General features: G+C 26.2%; 1 protein-coding gene across 2 annotated transcripts; it reads left to right on the top strand.

The window, feature by feature from the left end:
- Nucleotides 1–122: 122 nt before the first annotated feature.
- Nucleotides 123–19,682, top strand: LOC107455034 (TBC1 domain family member 16). Of its 2 annotated transcripts, XM_016072429.3 has the most exons (13): nt 123–292; nt 1,680–1,888; nt 3,191–3,438; nt 4,584–4,930; nt 5,737–5,922; nt 7,335–7,643; nt 9,570–9,742; nt 10,934–11,098; nt 12,732–12,880; nt 15,328–15,462; nt 16,147–16,333; nt 17,608–17,928; nt 18,885–19,682. In XM_016072429.3, the coding sequence occupies exons 2-13, from the start codon at nt 1,688–1,690 to the stop codon at nt 19,068–19,070; spliced, it is 2,607 nt and encodes an 868-aa protein (XP_015927915.2). In that variant the 5' UTR covers nt 123–292; nt 1,680–1,687; the 3' UTR covers nt 19,071–19,682. The 2 variants fall into 2 exon arrangements, with proteins under 2 accessions (XP_015927915.2, XP_071036052.1); XM_071179951.1 differs by lacking the exons at nt 123–292; nt 1,680–1,888; nt 3,191–3,438 and adding an exon at nt 4,045–4,100.
- The last annotated feature ends 3,924 nt before the right edge of the window (nt 19,683–23,606 follow it).

Genomic DNA, 23,606 nt, shown 5'->3' with positions numbered 1-23,606 from the left:
TATTATTAAATTACTATGAGTGAAAAATGTTAAAATATTGCAGGAAGATTTAGAAGAAAAAGAGTATTTTTTTAAATTTAAGATTCAGATAAAGATTTTAAATTTATATCGTTTCTTTTATCGATACAAGAAAAATGAAAGTAAATGCTAGCAGAAAACAGAAATGTCATGTTTCGGTGTAGAAAAATTTAAGTAGTTTATTGACCCTTCGAATAATTTTTGGATAAAATTATCTTTTAAATTTACAGCAAAATGTGAGGATTGAAGATTTTAGTTCTAAGGTTTTTAAAAAGTAGGAACTGTTAATTATCCTTAATAATTCTTATTATGTGCGGAGTGCATTTTTGTTATTAACTGAACATATGTTTATTGTTATGGTTGATATATCAATGATTGAAAGTAACAATTAATCTTGAAGTAATATAAAATGATTAAATAAGGCTGACAAATACCTCATTAAATTTCCTAATTACGTACTTATGCAAAATTTTTATTTTCATCAAATGTTTAGTATTGTATTGTTGAAGTTTTTCGATTTTTTAGTGTGCACTTATTCTTTTATTTTATTAAATGTATTTTAAGAGATAATTCAAAAGATTTAATGTCTGGAATAATGTTGGAATTCTTTACCAAAACAGAAAGAAAATAGTGAAATACTAAAGAAACTATAATATTTAAAGTAATTTTTATATATTAGTTTTGTTGAAAACACTGTAAAAACGGCACAAGGATTTGTATACTTTGTCTAATGCTTTATAATTTCTAACAAAAAAATAATTGTCTGAACTAATGCGTGTGTCAGCTGTATTATACAAGATTTAGTGTTCTGCTAAAAAACAACCTAAACAAAGTATATCATATAACTTTTAGTGAGTATATATGAAGTATATAGGAACTTCTACATTACATGTACAAAGTTACATGTAATAACTTTTTGAAACGTTCAAGAATTTTACAAAGTATATACATATAACTTTTTGACTTTCTAAAATTATAAAAATAATGAAACATATTAAAACACTTGTAATTTTAATTCAACTATTGTGTAAAATTGAATAGGAAAATATTTTGAAGTATTTTTAATATATATTATTGCACATAGTCGGTTGAAAGCTATTATTCGATCAATTCAAAAATTTAATTTATCATCACAATTTGTTTTAAGTACAACTATGTCTTAGTGCACTATTTTTTTTTTTTTTTTNTTTTTTTTTTTTTTTTTTGTAGTTCAAAGTTATTTTTGTTCTATTAAATCTCTCTTGTTTTACATATTTAGACTTCAAAAATGTATATATAATTTTGATTAATGAAGAAAGATAATTATTTTAAGCATAATTAATGGAGAAATAAAAATAACTCAGAGCTTTTTTTGATAACGAAATAGTAAACTGACTTTTGGAACTTTTAGTCAGCTCTATCATCATAATATGAAAAACATAAGATATTTTTAGTTTAGCTCAAAATGAAAATACTTCAATTAGATTTTTATTACCTATCTAACTCTTTGTTTTCTTTCACAAAAGACCTTTTGTAAAGTGTAATCCATTTTCTTGAAGTTATAAATTTTAAATTTATAAAGGGAATTTGATTATCTATGTAAAATGTGAATTGGTTGTAAAAAGTTTGATTTCGTACAATTATTTATATTTCAGATTTTACAAACTAAACTTTTACTTTAGGTGAGACAATGAGTACATTTAACTCATTGCTAAGAAAGGCTTCAAGTCTGCTAAAGATAGGTGGATTAGATGCTTCTCCACAGAAATCAAACTTGGCTGGAGAAGTTACATTTTGTAAAAATAATGTTTGTGTTCATCCTCCATCAATGTTGAGGACAGAAGTCGTTCACCACCCTGGTTATTTAACCATACGAGAGCAAAATGATGAGGTATGCTGACTTGAAATAATTGTCTTATAATTAGTGGATTAAGTTTTATAGTAGTAATTATTTTAAATGCATGTGTCATATTATTTCAATTTTTTCTTCTTAATTATTCAAAGGAGACAGCTCTTACATTTATCCATAATTATTAAATTTTTATAATCAAGATTATGGTCTTACAGATGAGTTATATAATTGCTATTTTTGAAAATTTTCGTTATAATTTGTTTACAATAAGGTTTTCCTCTCTAAACTATCATGAGCTACGAAATATTGTTTGCAGCTAATTTACAATGTTTTTCTACTTCTTAAACAATGATTATAAAACAAAAATCATTTGATCAAAACAAGAAATAAAAAGAAAGGGATAAAACTTAATCTTCTCTTCTAATAAGAAAAGCAAAAGAACATATTTTCAAATCTGATGAGCTAAAAGCAAAATTTCTAGTGGTTCAAATGCAGAACAACGAAAAGGTAATAAAGGCTAGTTCTGATACAACTAAAAAGTAGAACATGATACTAAGTAACCAATTTAATTTTATAATGAAGAATAAAATTTCAATATTGTGTATTTTAAAATTTAGTTCCTCTATGTAAAATTTTTTTAAAAAATTTAATAGTTAATTCATGCATAATTTTATTAATATTATTTGTCTTTATAGAACAAGTAGTATTATACGTCTTAAAATTGCGCTAATTTGAATTTTGTAAAAGCTAACTGTATATATTCCCTAATTGTTGTACTTCTGATTACTGATAACTAGTTTGGAAAGTTGGCACTGCTGATTATTAAACAAATAAATAAGTTGTTTTATTTCCTAAACATGTTTTGGGTACTTTTTTCACATTTTAGATTTAATAATTAAATTTTTTTTCATCAGAAATCTATTTTTATTTAGTTTCTTAAAAATGTTTACAAATATACCACCTGTCTTAAAATGTAAATTGAATATTTTTTCCCAACTATTTTTTTATTCTATTTTTTAAATTCCACTTTTTTATTACTGACATTCTATTTTTGAATTTTGCTTTTTTTATGTTGATTAATTTTAAATTTTTAATATTTCAAATTTAAAACGCTATATCATAGCTTACTATGTATTGAATATCATAATGTTTTTTATTCCCTTTTTAAATTAGTTTTCAAATAAAACCTACTTGCTGAATTTTTTATTAAAAACATTGTCTTTTAAATGTTAAATTTTAAAATATTTTAGTAGTATCGGATAAAAGTAAGAAAAGAAAACACACTTGAATGTTATATAATATTTCCTTTGATTTTTTTTTTTAATATGATATTGATTTCAGATACTTGGCTCAACATTAATATTGACTTGGATACCTAATGCTACTCTGAAAAAGAATCCACGCAGCTTGGAAAACAAGACTCCCGAAAGCTCTCCTTGTCGTAGTTCATTTAGTAGTAAATGCCCTAGTCCTACTCCCAGTGGGAGGTCACCTTTTCATTTATCTTTGTCAAGTAATTATTCTTTGAATGCCATGAGTGAAAAGTCAAAGGGTGATTCAACTGATTTACCTTGCTTGCCATTTTCAGGGTAAGTTTTTGAGAATATTTACTTTAATTTGTTTGTGTTGTATTAGATAGAAATTTTCTTAACAGAATATTTTAATCAAAACATAGATTGGAAATAATTTATCTTTTTTTGATGAATATTTATGTTCATTCATGCATAAGAATTATCAAAAATTGTTTTTTAATATTTATTCTAGCTGAACATTTAAAAAATGTCATAATAGTATCAATGTTAGCCAAAATTAATTTTTTAGAGAGTTATTTCACCCCTTTATAAATTTTCAAGAAGTTAAATTTAAAATAGAAGAATAAACTTTATTTTATATAAAACAGGAATTTTATTGGTAAATTACTGCCATTTTATAATGAAGATTATATTATAGCTGACATATAAACATTACTAACATATTAACTGTGCTCAAGAATTATTGTCTGAATATTCAACCAAAGAATATTATTTTACATTATTTTCAATTTATGTATTTTTTGGTTCAATTTAATTAAGTTTTCTTTTTTTTTTATTATTGTTAAATTCCTAATTAAATACATCAAATTTTACTCTTTACTTTTTTTTTTGAAAATTTTATGTTTGGAATTCATGTTACCACTAGATTAAATTATGAACATTTGTTTGAGTAGGATAATGTTATGTTTTGGATGGGAATTGGAACATGCAAGAAAGATGTAAGTACTGATTTCTGGTAAAAATATAAACAATTTTATTCAAATTTTTTCTTTTTTTTAAATAATGGCAGGCACTGAACTTTCGTTCTTCGCCTTAGAAGACGCCGTAAGTGTTGCTCATTTATCGTTACCCAGTGGGCACCTGTGAACCAAAGTCACGGAGGCGAGCAACATTACCCACGCCACACTGCCACAAATACCCATTCATAGGGTGTGCCACATTCATACATTCACACATCAGAAGACAACACAGAGAGAGAGAAACATCCATGCCCAGAACGAGATTCGAACTCGCAGTCATTGGCTTCGCAGTCAGGCACGCTAACCACTCGGCCACCTGGCCGGCATTTTATTCAAATTTACACGGAGTATTTAAATTATTTTGTTTAAACTTTGTATTTTGTTACTTAAAATTACATAATTTAAAATGGTGTAAAAATAGTTAGAAATTTTCATTTACTTTTGTATATTTTTCTTTTGCAGGGTTGATAATTCAGATAGAAGAAGTATAAGCTCAACCATATCTGATATGGGAAGTCCACGCGAAGATTTTGGAAGCTTGGAGAGTTTTTCTAACAGTGATCATACAGAAGAAATGACTGCTTCTACCAGTTCCCAAATAATGTCTGGTGACATTACAGAGTTGGATAGCTATGAACCACCATCATATGAATCTAAAGCTGATCAAGAACCTGAGAAGTCAAAAGTTTCTTCCAGTAATAATGGTGACCATCAAAGTCAGACTGATTCTGGAATAGGACCAGAAGAAGTTATTGCAGCTCTTGAGAAAATGATATGTGGCCTTAATGATATTGATAGCTCTAAACAAGGTACATTTTGCTTGATTTTTTTTCACTCTAGTTGAACTTTTTTGTTTACTTATGGAGAAGCATATATAGATAAGCCCCAGTGGTAAAATTTGTAATGAAAGACTTCTGGGTTACTACTTCCAATATATTTTCATGCTTTAGCTTAAAATTAAACCATATTGTTATATTGTTTACAATTGACTTGTGTTATTTCCCATTCTGTAAGTAAGATCTTAGTGGATACGTAAAAAAATGAAGATATGGCTTTAAACATAGCAACTCTTATACTTCTTTTATGTGCTGATATTAATTTCTTTAGATCAGTTTGTGGTTCACAATCTTTTAAAATTTATAGATTACTGAAATATCTTATGAATAGTAAAATTACATATAAATTTATATTCAAGTCTTAAATAAAACTTTCTAAAATATCAAGCTGGTTCACATGTTGTTTCATCAACATAACATAAGAAAAAGGATATATTTGAAGTTTTCAAAATTGCTTTCCGGATTTAAAATTATGTTGTTATTTACACTCAGTTTCTCATCCACTAAATTCATCCCATGTTTAAGAAGAAATAGTTCATGCTCAAACTTTGAAGAAAAGGTTAAATGTTGTTTATTGGATACATTGCTTGGTTTACTAATTGTTACATGGTTGTGTATTGTTATTTTTGCTTTATTTTTTAAAATAATAACACTACATTTTTTTAAAGTTTCAAAGTTAAGTTAATATTGTTACTGAGACAAATATAGTTATTTTCTGTGGGACATCTAATTAAAATTTTATTTATTTCAAATTTAATTATGCTTTTTATTTTTTTCAGAATTAGGAAATGAAATCAATGATACTCTTGAAAATGTCGTACAAGTAGAAGAAGCTGAAATATCTGCAAGCAATGATCAAATTCTTGAAAATACTGAAGTAACTCCTTTAGCACAAGAAAACCTTCACTACCCTAAAGAAAATAGGGCAGATATGCAACTTATTCTATCTGATAATTTAAACGAAGGTAATATTACTCTTTTTGTATATTTTTTCATTGTGAACGTAAGAATTTTTCATTTCTTTTTTAAAAAAAAAATAATTCTTTTTCCTCTTGTGACCAGCTGATTTTAATGATTGTTGATTCCTTGGAAATAACATTAATCTTCTGATTAATTTATCTAATGAGATTTAAATTTAACTTTTTCCTTTTTTAAGTTCCCTGTTAATTTAAATAATATGTATACTAAAGTGTTATTTTTTTATCATTATAGTCATTTGTGAAGATTATATAATTGAATCTTACCTATCTGTTCTAATTTTTAAAAGTACATTTTAATTATCTAATTTTAAACATCATTTGGGATAGAACTTGGTTACTTTTCCACTCAACAAACCTGTTTTTCTTCATGTTTTTAAAAGAGAAACTTATGCTTGGTGGAGGAATTTTCGTAATTTTTTTTTTAACTTAACAGTTAAAAGGTTAAGATTTAAAAAGTTCCCAGAAGAGCTGCTGTAAGTTATAAAATAAAATATCTATATTGACTTTCACTTTCAAGCATAGTTTTTATTTGAACTTTTCTTCTTGGTACATCATATTCTATTTGAGCTTTGTATAATAAATTTATGTTCAATTGAACAATTGAAGTACTTTTATTTTTAAGAATTCTAGGAACAAGAGTAATTTGACAGGGTTTGTACAGTACTAAAAAAATTAAAAAATTGGTTGCATGGTGGCAATACTGCATTCAAAAAGCTACACATTTCTTTCAGCTTTCACTAGAAAATTAACGATACAAAACCTGAGATGTTGCAACTAGATAATTATTTCAAAAAATAAAGCGTATTGTGTATTCAAATTTATTGAAATGCTTCATTTTTTTATTTTTGATACCTTTTTTTAAAATTTATTAAGACCGCACTAACCTTGTTTAAAGAAAGCATTAAATTTTTAGAAATTCAGTTCCTGTTTTTTAAGAATTTTCAATTTTTTATGAGTCTTATATTTTTCTGTAAAATTTTTATTACGTCATCTATTAATGACATCTGGAATGAAAGCTTTAAGGGATTCCAATTTATTAAATAATAACTGCCATATCTTTCTTTTGGAACTAGTCTTATCTAATAAAGAATTGCACTAAACAATTAATAAATTCATTAGTATTGTTTAAATTAAAATTTATTTTATAGATCAAAAAAGTGAAATAATTGTTTTATTCCAATTTTAAAAGTTTTAAGTACTTATTAAATTTCATAAAAAAATTTAATTTTTCCTTTCTGAATTATATGTTTGGAATTTTTTTCTGTTCGATTGTCAGATTTGTGGTTTTTTTCCTACTGTAAATTAAAATGCTATAACAAAATGATAAATTTATAAGCATTGATGTTCCTAGTGAAATGAGAATATATTTCTTTCCTTTTTTACATCCCTAACTTTAGGTATGAAAGAGAGTTCACATCCTCAAACTGCACCTGGAATAAATATTAGCTCATACAGTCCTACAGGTTCTAGAAGTAGTTCTACAACTCCTACCACATCAAACAGAGACCCAGAGAGTTTTCCTTCCACCCCTGGTGACACACCACCACCTTCTCCTACAAATAAAATGTCAAAGCTTTTATTTGTAGAGGGAACAGCTGAATCATTAGCTCATGCTCACAATCTAAGTTTTCCAGATGATTCTCCTTCTGCAAGTGCCAAAATATCCAGGAGGGAAAGCAGCTGCAATGTTTTCTCTGTAGATCTAAGTAAGCCCTGATTTTGACTGTTAAGATGAGTTAGGAATAAAAATAGCCTAGTTATGAAAATAATTAGATGTTTATATTTTCTTAAAAAAACTTTAATATTAATTTACAAGTTGTTTTTCTAACACACTATAAATTTATGAGGAATAATTTAAATGAATCTAGTTAATTAAGTTATCGTTTTAAAATGTTTTCTTGGGATTTTTTTCTTAATTTTTTAAATGCATAAACATAGATTTTTAGCATATTTAACACAAAGAAGGAAATTTTTTAAAATATTTTAATTTTAAAAAATTAAATTATTTAATTTCAGATTAATATATTTTTTGTTTTGCTAGAATGAACTAGACAAAGAGTAACATATTGTGCACTAATTATTGTGGATAATGAAAATCTTACAATATATTAAAGAACTAAAAAATTTTATAAATTTTTTTTAATTAAGGAGCAAGCATGCCTTAAAGGGGCTTGTATTTGTTTTGAATTCAGATAAAACTGGGGCAAATATTTATATTTTGGTTGTAAATTCAGTTAACAGGTAACTCCACTTTATCACAAAATGAAAAAGTGACTAATTGTCCATTAAAGGTGGTTTTTCATTCCATAGAATGCCTAAGTAATGCATTCAATGTCTAGTAAAAGGGATAGCCTGGTCGGTAGGATGCTGGGCTCATGTCCGAGAATTCGTGGGTTCGAACCCCCTCAGCTAAAGACTCCCCAAAAAGTAAATGGAGACTGATGCACGTTAAATCTGTCGAGTTGCAAAATCCTCCATGTTCCCATAACAGATCAATACCTCTGAGGGTACTGGATTGGAGATCGATCGTTCTCTGATTCAGGTCAAAATTACGATCTGTGGATGAATGAATGGATGTATGAATGGGTCCGCCCTATAAATGGGTGTGGCAAAAGTCGAATTCTTAGCCATAGATGGGGCCTCTAGAAAACAAGAACAATCACACTCCTCTGCCTAAACAGGCATTGGTCAATAACAGTAAAAGTATATACGAGGGCTGTTTTTTTAAGTAATCACGTTTATTTTTTGATTCTACATACATTTCTCTTTTTTTCTGAATAGTTGCCTAGTTTGCTTTAACACTTATCATACCTTACAACTAGATTTAGAATACCCTCTTTATATAAACTTACCACCTGCTCTTAGGAGATCATGACCATTTTCATATCTTTGTCATCATTGTACTGGTTGCTTCCAGAATGATGTTTGAAACATCAAAAAAGAGGAAAATCACTTAGCGCAAGATCTGGGCAGTATTGAGGGTTGGGGCAAAATTTCCCAACTGAAAGTAGTCTAATAAAGCTCTTGACTGAGCTGTGGAGAGAGTCATTGTCCTGGAGTAGCAACATTTCCTGTCAGCATGCCAATAGGAGGCTTCGTAAACTTCAGAAATCTGCCGGTGAATGTATGCAGCTGACAGGTTTTTTGCCGACTAAAAATGCATCACTTATTCATACCTCATATGGGGTGGCCGATTTGTTAAACTCGAACATTTTAGAGACGCACAGCTGATCTGCTGGTTACCTACACAGATGTAACCGAGCACAGTTGTTTCCAAGGAATGTCAAGACACGATGCAAGCACTCATTGCGACCCACACTTCACCTATTAGTGAACACAACAATATTGCCCTTATTTAAAAAAAAGCCCTTGTAAATAACTCTTATCCTATTTTGCCTAAAAATACCAGTCATTTCATAAATCACAACTAGCATACATATATTTATTTCAAAAGCATGTTAATGTATTTTTATATTTAAAAAACTGAATTATAGTTATGATTTATATTCTTTTTTTAATTTCTCATGTTAATATTTCTCATCCTAATGAGCTATAACTGTACTGTTGCATTATTGCTTTCTTTACATTAGTATTATTTCTTTCTATAACTTATATTTTGTTTCTTTTATTAGGTCAAATGCGTTCATTAAGACTATTTTACAGCAATAAAGAATGCACATGTGGTCAACTAGTCATAGCTAGTAGAGAAAGCCAGTACAAAATACTGCATTTTCATCATGGTGGCCTTGAAAAATTAGCCAAAGTTTTTGAAGAGTATAACTTTCTTTCTAAATCTAAAAACAAAGTAATTATATATAAAAAAGATTTTTTTGTTATATTATCAGTTGAATGATATTTAAATTACTACATTGGTTAGAAATGTTAAAAGAATAAATAATATTGGGTGTAAGTTAATCTTTTATTATTGTTTTGTTCCTTTTTAACACCGTAATTTGTTTTCAAAATAATATTGATTCTTTTTAATGGCTCATGCAAGACATATTTTCTATTATTTTACTGTTGTAAAAGTTTATTTCAATGAGATTTAACAGCCTTTTAGCTCAATGACTAAGTCATTGACTCAATATCTCAATGATCATTTCAAGACTGTTTTGATGTTAATGCTATTCTCCCCTTGAAGATCATTTTGTTTATTTTCCTTTTAGCTTTAAATTTAGAATTTTAAAATATTCTGTTGGAAATGTTGGGCATTTTATGTTCTACTAAAATTTATGACTTATACTAGAGTCATACTTATATATTGATTTCAGGACTGATTAATTCCCTTTTTAGGGGAGTTTCTCTATATATGGATTCCCTTTTTAGAGAAATAGCATTTATTTTAAGGTAATAATGTAGGTCAACTGTTTACAGGATTTTGATCTGTTTTTAAAATGAAATACTTTTTTGATGTAGCATTGCAAATTTTATTTAGGCCTATCAACTAATTTTGTCATGTATTATTTGAATAATTCAAACAATCAAACGCAATTTGAAACAAACTGCAATAAAGGATCAAAGTATTGCAATCTTTGCATATTTAAAAAGTTTCTAGACCTTACATACCACTATTTTTCATATAATTTGAAAACTATCAAAAAACAATTTTTAATTAAAAATTTTGTTTATAAAGTTTTATGTTTATCAGAAATTTATATGAAGATATTTTATTTTAGTTCTAAGATTGTTCATGAATGTATAAAATCAGAAGCAAAATTAATTTAGAGTAAAATAGTTTTGCAATAGAACTGTGTTTATAACTTAAAAAAATAGTATCAATAAGATTTACAGCAATCCTTTGTAAAAATTAAAAATTTCAAATATATATTTCACTTTAATTACTTTGTATTTTGTTCTATAACTTAGTTTCTAAATGATTGATTATTATTTACTTTTCATCTACTATGGTCAACGTGGCATTTTATATTTAGATGTTAATTTTTAATTCTAAAAAAAAAAGCATTTTAAGGATAAAATTATCTCATTTATATTTTAGGGAACTGATAACTGCCCCTATCGACAATTTTCTGTTTGTCGCCCAGAGCTTTCTGCAGCTGAGTGTCATCCTGAAGAAGGTATTTATTCAATGGTAGATGAGCAAAGATGGCGAAGCTTTATGAGTGAAGATGGTAGCATAGAAGATGAATTGCAACTACGAAAAGTAACATTTTGTTTTTAGTTTAAATTTGAAATATTTAAGTTTTTGAAGATGAATTATTTTATTTGATTTCTAATCTTTTTATGCAGATTTATCCTTTATATATTTTATATCTTATAACAGTTGTGACATTTCTTTTTTTGAATTTTTTTGTAATGTTTCTCAATTTTTACTTTTAGCTTTATAATTTTTTTAACGCTTTCTTTACTATGAAGCTATTTTTGAATTATCACCAATCATGCTTATTTTTGATGCATAAATGCAGTAATAAAGTTATGTGAAAAATATGTATTTAATGTGACTATTGAAGATTATTAAAATTTACAGATTAGTAATAAAACTTATTTTTTTATTGCAAATAAAAATTTAATTTTTGGTTTGTAAAATTTAAACTCTTTTTTTTAAAAAGTTTTTTGTTTTGTTTTGCTGTTTTAAATTTTTTTAAAATTTTAACCTGAAATAAGTTATTAAAATGTATTTTCTAACACCGGTGAATGCATCAATATTTTTTCAGAAATAAAATTTTGAGACTTCTTATTTTAATTTTAAAGAAACACCTATTTTTTAAAAAAAATTGAGATTAAAATATGATTTTAAGTGCCAGTTAACTTATTCCGTATCATATTTGTTAAATTTTATCAATTATATCAAACTTTAACTATTTAAGTAACTTATAGTACCTTGTAAGCACTTATACACCTTGTGAGCTAACTCCCAGTTTGTTGTCTAACTCCCAGTTCAGTTTGCCTAAAGATGTAATAAAGATGTTTGTGCTTTAACATCTTATTTTTTAATTAATGTTACAGGTATCATTATAGCTAACAAATAATATTACACTAATTTATTTTTGCTAATTTTTTAAAATAAATTTTTGTTGTATCTGTTAATATTCATGTTATGCTCCCAAAATAATTTGCAGTAATTTTTATTAATTTGAGATGTAATACTTAATATTAAATCCGCATTACATGTGTTAAGCTTTATACAAAAATATAATATTTATTTTGTTTAGCTTTTAACTCAGCAAAAATTAGAAATGTTTTCAAAATATTTCAAAATATTCAATTTATATTTCATGCTTAACACTAATAATTTGGCTTTAAAATTCTCTCCCTTCTTTCCAATAGCTTCAGTTAATTATTTTTAAGAATAAGTTTTTAAGCTCTGTGACCAAAGTATATAAAAAATATAATGTATCTCAAAGAACAAAATCCAGTTTAGAATGTCCATAAAATGCCTAAAATTGCTGTGCAAAGTTTTAAATGATTAATTTATTGCCCAGGCATTATATTGCATGACAAACTTACATGCATTTTTTACCTAAGGCATACCTTGATAGTAACATGTAGACTAACTCTTTCATTGCTACATATGAGATAACACGCTAATGTTGTAATAATGATAATGAGCTGTGCTATACTGTATTAGTCAATATTGTCAATTGAATTAATTATTATTGTTTAAAGAAAAGTAAATAAGCTTTAAAGGAATCTGTGTTCTTTTCTTAAGTTTAGTGCTGCTGTTGAGGGTGGGATAAGGCACTCTGTTACTACTATAAAATTGTTAGATTTAATGTTATTTTTCTTTCTTACTCTATTTGGCTTCTGTGTATACATTTATTTTCGTCTTTTTGAAGGAGATATTTTTTGGTGGTCTAGACTGCAAACTCAGGAAAGAAGTGTGGCCATTTTTATTGCATTATTATAACTTTAGTTCCACGTTTGATGAAAGAGAACAAATTAGAAACGATAAATACATTGAATATCAGAACATTAGGAGAAAGAGGTAGGCAACTTTTCAATAATTCTAAACACTTTTAAATTAAACTTATTAGTGGTATTTGAAATATCTTTGTGTATATCTGTTATATGCATGTTACATCTTTGTATACATTTAGAATATCTTATTTAGAATATATTATATTTTATTTGCAGGAAATTTAGTACTTCAAGAAGTATTATTTCAAAACTTTTATAAATATAATTATATTTCATTCTTCTTTAATATATATTATTTCATGTTTATAAAATAATATTGAGGTAGGCTTTAAAGTGTATTTTTTTTAAACTGTTGATAATATAAATTTGAATAAAGTACAATACATAATAAATATTACGATCAAATTATTGTGGATTGTAGGGAAGTATAGCTTCCACTCTAATGCTAGAGGCTGCAAAAAAGTTTTTTTTTTTCAAACCACCAAAAAAATTTCAGCTATTTTTTTCCTATGGAATTCTGCTATGGTAAGACTTTTAACTATAAATTAGACATTGTTTTCTTTTTTTATTTCCCATTGAATTTATGAAATTAATTTTAATTATTTAGTTGGTTGCTTTATTTTACTTCTAAGGAATGCTTGGATGCTTTTTCTGGATATTAAATGTTAATGAAGACAGCACATTTTTGTCTTATTGCTTAAAGTAAATTACGAAGCAGTTTAAATATTTTAATTTTAATAAAATTATTCTTGTTCTTAAATTTATTTGTATACCCTTAATATACATTTCTAGAATCTGTATCAAAAATGGGATCAAGAAAGCTTACACAATGGGGTCTCAAATTAATATTTAAGTTAAGAAAAGCAAAAATACTATTGAAATCTGATAAATTGTAGGATGTAATAAAGATCAAGGTTTAATTAGAGCTTTACACTTGATGGTGTTTCTAATAATCTTTCCAAACTCTTCTCAGTTTTCTATCACAATTAAATCTGTCCTTTTCTTTATTACATCTGAATCCTGTACTATGATTCGATAGATTTGAATAGTATTTTTGTTTTACCTCACTTAAATATTAATTTGCCCCTAATATGTATACTTTTTTTCATTTCTACTATGGATTCTAAAGAAAGTTATTAAGGGCTGTCTTTATTGAACACCTTTTACATATAAACTTGACATGCTCCTCTTTTGAACTAATAGAAGTATAAACAAATTTTGTGGCTTTTAATTACTACATTCATATTTTTTGATATAAAGTTTTTTTCTTCTTATAGAAATATATATAAAGTTTTCTTCTTGTTATATGTATTATATAACAAGAATTAATTAAATCAGAATAGGCAGTTGTGAATAAAATAATAATGAAGATTCTAAAATAAAAAGTCTTTGTTCTTAATGACTGCAGCATCTATTTATTGATAAATCTGATAGAAGGCTTTATTGTGGCTAAATTGCTTCTTAACATGTTAATTTACTCTCATATAATCTTTTAACATTCAAGCTTCAATTTTTAACATACTTTTTATTGAAATATTTCGTATTTAGTCATATTTTTCCATTGGATTAGATAACAAAAAGTAGTGTGTTGAGCCCAAAGTAGCTGAGTTCTTCTTTGAACTGAATTTCAAGTGCATTTATCCTCACATGGACTTATATTTTGGAAATTATTTTTCCCTAATAATTTTCTTTATAAAATAACATGAGAAAATTAGATTTATTTCACATGTCAAAATACAGCTCTTTGTGTTGTAATCACTAGAGAGTTGAAGGTTTTATTTTTTGAACTAAGTGAAAATACATTGAAGTTCATACTGAACAAGTGAGTAACAATAAATGCACTAATTATGTTAAAAATATTTGTATTAAATATGTACTTCACTAAGTTATGCTCTGGGTCTAAGTCTGTGAAAAGCATTATTTATAATTTTTTTTTTTTGGTTCTGTGTTGCAATCAAGTTCTGTGTACTTTCAAAATTGATAGCAATTATAGATAAATGTATCATAAAGAAGAAAAAAAAAACATAGCATTTTGACAATTGAAATTGAAAAAGGTTGAAAAGAAAAATAAACATGGTATATATTAATTTTGATTGTCATTATTCATTTATTCCCTACTGTACAACAATTATTGAGGATTTAAAAAGAAAATTTAAAATGTAATTGAATGATCACTTACTTTTGTTTAATTTCATGGTGTTTGTTTTACATATAGATTTTTAGAAATTTTAAAACCAGTGTATAAACTATTTGTTATGTAGCGCTTAAATGATAACGTAATTTAAAATTGTATGTAAAATTAAGTTGTGAAGGGATTGCCATTTTTGTCTGAAAGCTCTCTTAAATATTTTATAGTTTTATTTACAAAAATGTGAGTAAAATATTTTAGCTTATTCTAAATGTTTTCCAACAATAATACAAATTGTAGATATGACTAATTGTTTTGATTTGTGATCGTGAAAATGGAATGTATGCATTTTTAATGATTTGCTTATGAATATTTTATTCACGCAGAGATCAAATGAGTCCTACTGAGCTTGATACATTTTGGAGAAATATTCAGTGTACTGTTGAGAAAGATGCTATTAGAACTGACAGGAATCATCCATTTTTTGCTGGAGAGGATAATCCAAACATAGAGACTATGAAGTAAATTTTTTATTAATATTTTTTGCATTCATAATCAGTAATTTTGTTAGATTAAAAAAAAAAATTGATTGCTAGCAATTTCCAAAACACAATGTTTTTTAAACTGTTTTGTTTTTTTCTTTAGTTGATTTGATGTCTATTAGTATTCAATGGCTTGTATAAAATTTTTTGTTTGTTTTTTAGTATTGAGTTTAATTTTTACTGTAATCTAAGCCAGATTATTATAATTCCTAAAAAAGTTATTTATTTTTTATCGAACTATTCTAACTCACAATTCAGAAATTTTAATTCAAACTAGGACAAGTAAAGAAAATTTGCTTTGCTTTTCATATTAATCATTATGTTTTTGTAATTAATAATCAAATTTTTATCATAACTATCTTTGGTGGTCTTAAATTAAAAATGTTTTTTTTTTTTAAATTCCACACTTTGTGGAAGATTTGTAAAAATAAAATTTACGCTGAATTGGTTTAAGCATATGTGTACCAAAAGCTTGATTTTATAAAATAGAAATCATGATTCCATTAAAGGATGGTTTTAACATGTTTTGCTATTGTAGTGATTCTGTTCTTGCATATTTGATTTTAAAAAGTAGCTGATTTTATAATCAAGTTATTTATAAGTTATGGTCAATGTATTGGATGCTACTACTAATGTTGCCTTATTATTTTTCTGTTGTTTTAGAAACATTTTGTTAAACTATGGTTTTTATAATCCAAAAATTGGATATACCCAAGGGATGTCTGATTTACTTGCTCCCATCCTGGCTGCTGTTCAAGATGAATCTGAGGCTTTTTGGTGTTTTGTTGGTCTCATGCAACGAACCATTTTTGTAACTTGTCCCAAAGATTTCGACATGGATATAAATTTGGTAAGTGATACATTTGGCACTTGCTATTGTCAACCTTCTGTGGGCCTAGCAATAAGTCCACTATAAACAATCAATATATCCAAAATCTATGAAAAATATTTTTTAGCGTATTGCAGTAGAACTGTTGAAAATGTGATTGTAATAATATGCAATTTGTTTATGAGTTATTAACTTACTAAGTATGAAGAGTCTTTCTTTATTGCAAATATCTTCCTATAACAAACATTTTAATCAAAACGTTTTATAACATTCAAAATATTATCCATATAAAGAAGTGATTGTCTCATTAAAATGAATTTTTTAGACATTTATCTTCTCAATTTATGCTATTTTTGGAATTTTTTATATGTTTATCTTTTTTTCATTTCTGCTGTTTTTGAAAAAGTTGCATTAGAAAGTTTAAATTTCTGTGCAATCGGTTTGCCCTCACATGAGCATGTTTTTGGAACTGCATGCTTTTTTTTAATACTCATATTAAACATTTCTTTATAATGTGTATTACTTAATTTTTAATTGAAAATCATAATTTTATACTTTCTAAGTAGCCATATGGACTAAAAATGTATGCAACATTTATTTAAATACCTATAAAAATAAAATTTGAAAAAATTCATTCAATGAATTTTTAGCTGTTTACTATAAGCATATGAAACAACATTAGTTAAAAAACAGTTCAGACAAAATGTTCACAACAACCGAGTGTTCATGATATCTGGCAGGGCTTCCATGGGTCAGGGAGAACAGGGAAAACATGGAATTGTCCGGGAATTTTATTTTATCTCCAAAAATCAGGGAATAGTCAGGGAAAGTCGAAATTTTCTTACAAAAACCTGGAAAATTTCTATATCATATCTTTAAAATAACCAGTCTTAAAATTTTTAGTAACAGTAATCAGTTATTGAGATTCAAGTTAAATAATTCTAACATTTATTACAATTATTTATTGTAAAAATTTAAAAATTTTGTCAAACTGAAAGGTTCCTATCCTTATTTAATGATATATTTTTTTACACAGAAAATTTGCTTTTTGGCATTATGAATGAAAGAATTTTTCTGGGGAAAAATTGCATGGTATAGATAAAATATTGTCTCGATTTTCTTTGAAATTTACCTGGTTATATCTGAAAAAGTTAGGGAATTTTTTTTTTTTGAAATTGAGTGAGAATCTTGGGTGTTTATTATATATATTTAAAGTCATCTTTAACAATCACTATTTTATGCTGCTTAATTTTTATTTTCTAACTTTATTTTAATTATTAATTTAATTGTTTCAGAATTATTTGGGAGAACTGTTTAGAGTCATGAATAAAAAGTTTTACGATCACTTGTGTGTGGCAGATGGTTTAGATTTATTGTTTGTGCACCGATGGATACTTCTTTGCTTCAAAAGAGAATTTCCAGAACCGGAATTTATGAAGATGTGGGAATCCTGCTGGGCTCATTATCAAACAGATTATTTTCACCTTTTTATATGTAGTGCCATAATTTCTATTTATGGAGATGATGTCATTGCTCAGTCGCTTCGTGCTGATGAAATGATGGTCCATTTTAGTAGCCTGGCCATGTACATGAATGGAGATCTAGTTTTACGAAAGGTAAATCAAAACATAGGTATAATGGTACATTTATGGGTAGTTTTAATATGGAGCTTATTTTCATGATTTTGCTTCATAATTTTTTATAATGTTTTTATGTTTAGAGTTTTTTTTTAGTTTCCTATCATGAAATAACTTCATTCTGGCTCGTCACTTAATAGCTGATTATTCAACTAGATAATTATAAAATTAATAGAAATAAAATTAAAAGGAACAATAAGGTTCATGAATAGGGAACAAAAATAGGAATGTTTCTTTGCTTTAGGAATTTATTAAAACAATGTTTGCCATATTAATGCTTGCCCTTTTTCAACAGATGCTTAGATCTATAACTAAAATAAGCCAGAAAATGGAAATAATTTTATTAGCTTGAGCATAGTTACTGTAAAATGTAGTTTGTTTCCAAGAAACTTAATTATGGGTTTTCACACTATTTCAAATCAATGTTAATTTTTTTTTTAAAAAAGGAAGAAAAATTCTTAATAACCAGTTAAAAAGAACTTGTAGGCTTCAAGTGAGATTTAAAAGTTGAGTTTTATAACCTCAGTTATTAATTTTTTTATCCATTTACTCATTTGGAATAATTTTTTTAATGAACTTGGCTCAAAAATCAAGAAAATTGAATAATTTTATTTTTGCATCAATAAGAACAAATTTTCTGACAACTATTTGTTTCATTGAAATAAAGAGTTTTTTTTTTATAAAGCATTTTGAAATCTCTTACATCCAAGAACCTGACAGACTGAAAAGTACATCAAAATCCTTGCCTTTAATAAAATCAATTTTGTTAACTCTTTTAATCTGTATTTTAGTGACATAATACACATACTAGTTTTATGTTTAACTTGAATTTTTTAAATTTGAAACATGGTTTTTTTGTTAAAAACACAAATTATATTCCCCTGCTTCGGGATTAAGTTTTCTGAATCAGTGAATTTTAAAACTTTGTCTTTTAGGCTAGAGGTCTGTTGCATCAATTTCGGTTACTACCTCGTATCCCGTGTACTTTGTCCAGACTTTGTGAACTTTGTGGTCCAGGTATGTGGGACAGTGGACATGTCCCTCTAATCGATTGTTCTGGAAACCACGGAGATCATTCTTGTCCCTATGGGGGACAAGACCCTACCATCAAAGTGATCTGAAATGAAATCAATGTTCAACAGTTATTTTATTTCCATTCACTTAGATTTGTGAAATTATCCACAAATCACTATATTTCCTTTATCAATAAGTGTTTTAAACCTTGTCTTTCCAATGTTTTGTCTGATGTCAAATGTGCCTGTGTCTTTATAGAATTTATCTATAACAGTTTAACCAATTTTTAGAATTTTTTTTTCGATTTAACAAAAATGTTTTTTCTTTAAGGTATTTCAAACCAATGAAAACCCATTTTGTTTTAAGATAAATTGTCTTTAACAGCTTCCTATTTTTAATTAGTTATTTAATTTTTAATTTATTCTCCTCATTTTACTAGTCAGTTTAATATAAAACAAAGTAGTGTGTGCATTTATTTTTAGTACAAAATAGTCCTTATTGTAGATTCTATTCTATGATACAATTTAATAACTTCGTACAATTTTTGAAATGATTACAAAATATGTAGTTGTGTTATGTACTGTGCTTTACATGTAGTACATATTTACATTATTCCGAGCTCAACATTAGTCTAATATTCCTACTTTGTAATAATCTTCAGAACCACTGTTAAAAAAATATTTATTGAAAACAATGGATTAAATGCAAAATAAATAAAAGAGAAACATTTTTTTATTTATTTTGCTATTTGGCTCATACATATATATATTGTAGTGCCATAATTTCTATTTATGGAGATGATGTCATTGCTCAGTCGCTTCGTGCTGATGAAATGATGGTCCATNATATAGATATAGATACAAATAAATAAATATTTAAACGTGAAACATTCTTGTACGACACAATATTTCTACTAAAATGGTATTGCTCACGTAGCCAAACTTGTTCTTCCTAATTAGATCTTGTTCTAATTTTATAATTTTTATAAAATCCATGCATGTTTCGAGTTTTGATATAAAATGTAATTTTTCAGTATCTGAAAGAGCTGTATTGTCTTAATGTATTTTTTAAAAATTTTGTCTTAATAGTTATTATTCTGTAGTTTTGTTTAATATTGTGAAATAGTGACTACTCTAATTTTACAAACGAGGCAAAAAAATTTTCCTGTGATAGAAAGATATATACATTTGCTTGTTTAAAATTAAGATAATTTATAAACTTTATTTTTTATGTTATTGTGTACTGTCCATTTTTCAAAAAGTTATTTATTTAGTGTGAAAATGTCCCTAGTTTGTGTGTCTGGCTTTGAATATATTTTGTTGAAAGATAAAGTAATATTTAAGTATGTAAGTTAAAACGGTAATAAAATGGTGTCAAACTATGTGCTAGTGCCAGACTCCTGCCTTTCTTTGATCATCTGAAACATATGCCTTAAATAACTGATATCTTGTTGTATGTGTGTGTGCATTAAACTTAGAAACATGTTCAAAATGTTATTTTTAATTGCATAAAATTCTTTTATTATTATTTTTTATTTATTATTATATTTTAAATTACCATAATATTGATCTTTATTTGCAAAAATGAGGATATTTTATAGTTATAATTTTAAAAATTTTCATATTACTTTTTTTAACATTATATTAACTTTTCAGTGCTAAAAAAACTTTGAATTCAGACAATTTATTTTGAAATTATTTTGTTCATGTAATTGAAATAATTTCAAACATTTTTGTTTGAAAAAAAAAGTTATTAAATATTTAAAAATACAGCTGATTTGTAATCTATTTATTTTTATTGTAATTTATTATTAGCACTTTTTATGAAAAATTGGATTTTAAAGTTAAATTAGTATTTCTAATATCTATATTTTTATTTTATAAAATTTTAAAAAATGTCAATTATTATTAAGTTTTTTTTTGTTATGTTTGTAAAGTATTTTTAAGAATTTTTATGTACCATAATAAAACTGTAAAAAAAAGTAGGCTATTTTTAAATAGTATATTTCGAATGTTTTTTATAATTGCCAGATCTTATGCATAAAAAGTGCCGTGAAATTCGTTAGCTTACAAAAAAATAGTAATACATACCACTAGCATACCACTTTATTGAGGCTAATTATGTATATACATTGGCGTAATTTCTGTTTAGTATTTCTGGTTTGATGAAAAATCTCACCCTAATGTTTCATCTCAGATATTTACCTTTATATATAATATGCATAGATAATATGCAGTATACAATATATGTAATACGCAGTAATCTATATGTTTAGTAACAGTATATATGCATTTATTATATTTAAGTTTATATCTATGTACTTTTATTATTATATGAATAATATAATTTTTTTTTTAAATCAGTATTTTTTTAGTAGATGTTCAAAAGATGTTTTTCAAATTTTATACTTATTCATGCTTATAAAATCACTTAATTTAACATGATGTAAAGTTTTTGTGCTTTCTTATTTAAAAAGTTTTGTCAATATTAAAAATAAATTTCAAATATTTTTGTAGGATATCATCTTTAATGCACCCATTTAGTTTCAGAATTAGAGGGGAAAAAAACTAAGATTAAGAAGCTATTTGACTTTTTTATTGTTTTCTGAATTATCAATACTAGTTTATTTCAATTCTAAAATATTCAAATCAGTAATGAAAGCCATGTTTATTTGGAGGAAATAAGTTTCTGTGTTAGATTTTGTAGCTTCATTAGTTTTTGCACTTAATTAATTAGCATGCATTAAGTGTATCTTTGAAATCATGATTGCTGTTCCCTAGTAATATATAAAAATCCAACCATTAGATCAAAAGTTTTTCCAATTTTTTTCCTACTGTTAGTTTTGTGTTATTATTAGGTAACCTAATTGGTTAATGCTCTCTGTTTATTTATCTGGATTTTGGTATTATTACTATCATATCATGAATGCTTTAAAAAATGGGGTGTAAAATACGTTCTTCATATCAGCTAATAAGCTTTGAAGGAAAAGCTCTTTCTAGTTGTTGCAGTTAAAAATTTGATTCTACACAACTTAATGTTAAGTGTATTTTTTGCATAAACTATATCTATTGAAGTATGTAATTCTGTTAAATTTGATAAAATTAATAGATATTTTATTAGATTATTATACTGATTAAGTAAGAGTTACAATTGGTATTAACATATAACAAACTCTTTTTTTTTCATTATAGAATTGATTCTGAAGCAAATTATTTATTTGAATTAACCACAAGTGTTTATTCAAATATTAAATTATTTACTTACATATTAACTTTGGGATATAGTTTTCCTGAGATGAGAATAATTGATTTTAAATTTTAATTTATCATCATTTTTGTTGCCTTTATCTTATTAATGTGCTAATAGAAAACCCATCACATGTTGATTATTCTATTATGCATTTAAATAAATTGGGATGCTCGAACTTTAGAATGTTGTTTACATTCTTTTATCAGAGGAGTTAGTCTTTTTACTAGTTACTTGATAAAGCAGATCTAGTACTATTTTGTTTGTAAAGAATTTTGATTTTCCACATTATTTAATTACATTAAATTAATGAAATAACAAAAAAAATACTAAAATTGTTTTCAAATTATAGTTGAATGTCCCGATATACGGTTGCCAACTTTTTTTTATCGTCATTGTTAAGTCAGGAGTTTGAAAAGTATGGTTCCCAAACTAATGTCAGTTTGCTAGTATCATTCATCTGGCCTGCTGTAGTAGACCTTGTCTTGCTAAGTACTTGGTCTGCTTCAGTTTATTTTTTATTACATTTTAAAATTTATATTGTTAGTAAATCTTGAAAATAAATAGTCTGAAGGAACACAATAGCTGATAAACATAATGAAATTGGAAAATTCAATTAATGATATGAGATTTGTTCTAAAATTTTACAATAAGTAACATACTCTCTTACTAGCTAGTTCTGATGCAATGGTTGTTGCACATTTCAAAACTACAGTATGATGAGCTACTTAGTGGTTAATCAGTCAAACTGTTTTCCAGTTGGTCTTAAGAATAGTATAAGATGTATGTAGAAACAAAAAATTTAAATAAAATAAAAATTTCTTATTTCAAGAACTAGGAGGGTAGTCAATAACTCCATTCCCCATAAACATAACACTTTTCTGGCTAAGTTTTAGCCTTGACCTTAAAGTCAGCATGGCCTTTATGATGTGAAGTTTAAAGACTCCCCATTTAATTGATTCAGCATGGCATTCTCTTTTAGAAAATGAATTAAAATTGTTTCCTCCTTAGATTTTTGAGCTCCAGATCATAATTTTTATTGACTACTACAAAACTTGCTCTATAGAGAAATTGCCAATCAGGGCCACTTTTACACACTATATTATGTAATCGACATACCCTGTTCATAATGTATTGATTCAACTATATGATGAGTTCAATTTTAAATATATTTGAAGTTTCGGTAGTATTATAATTTTTCTTGATCTTCACTTTTAAATCATGAAAAAAAAATCACAAATAACAAGGGAGAATACAACTGTTGCAGGAATCTATATGAAGCTTAGGTTTCCGTTATGTTAGAAAATAAATTTTAGAGCATTGTTTATTGTGCCAGGTCTTGTTTTAAGATGGTCCCAGAACAGGGAAAAGTCTGGGAATTTTATCAAATTGGAAAA

Source organism: Parasteatoda tepidariorum, chromosome 4 (genome assembly GCF_043381705.1).
Source record: "Parasteatoda tepidariorum isolate YZ-2023 chromosome 4, CAS_Ptep_4.0, whole genome shotgun sequence".
NCBI classification, from domain to species: domain Eukaryota; kingdom Metazoa; phylum Arthropoda; class Arachnida; order Araneae; family Theridiidae; genus Parasteatoda; species Parasteatoda tepidariorum.
Note: the sequence above shows the minus strand (reverse complement) of the source record. Positions and strands in the feature narration are given on the sequence as shown.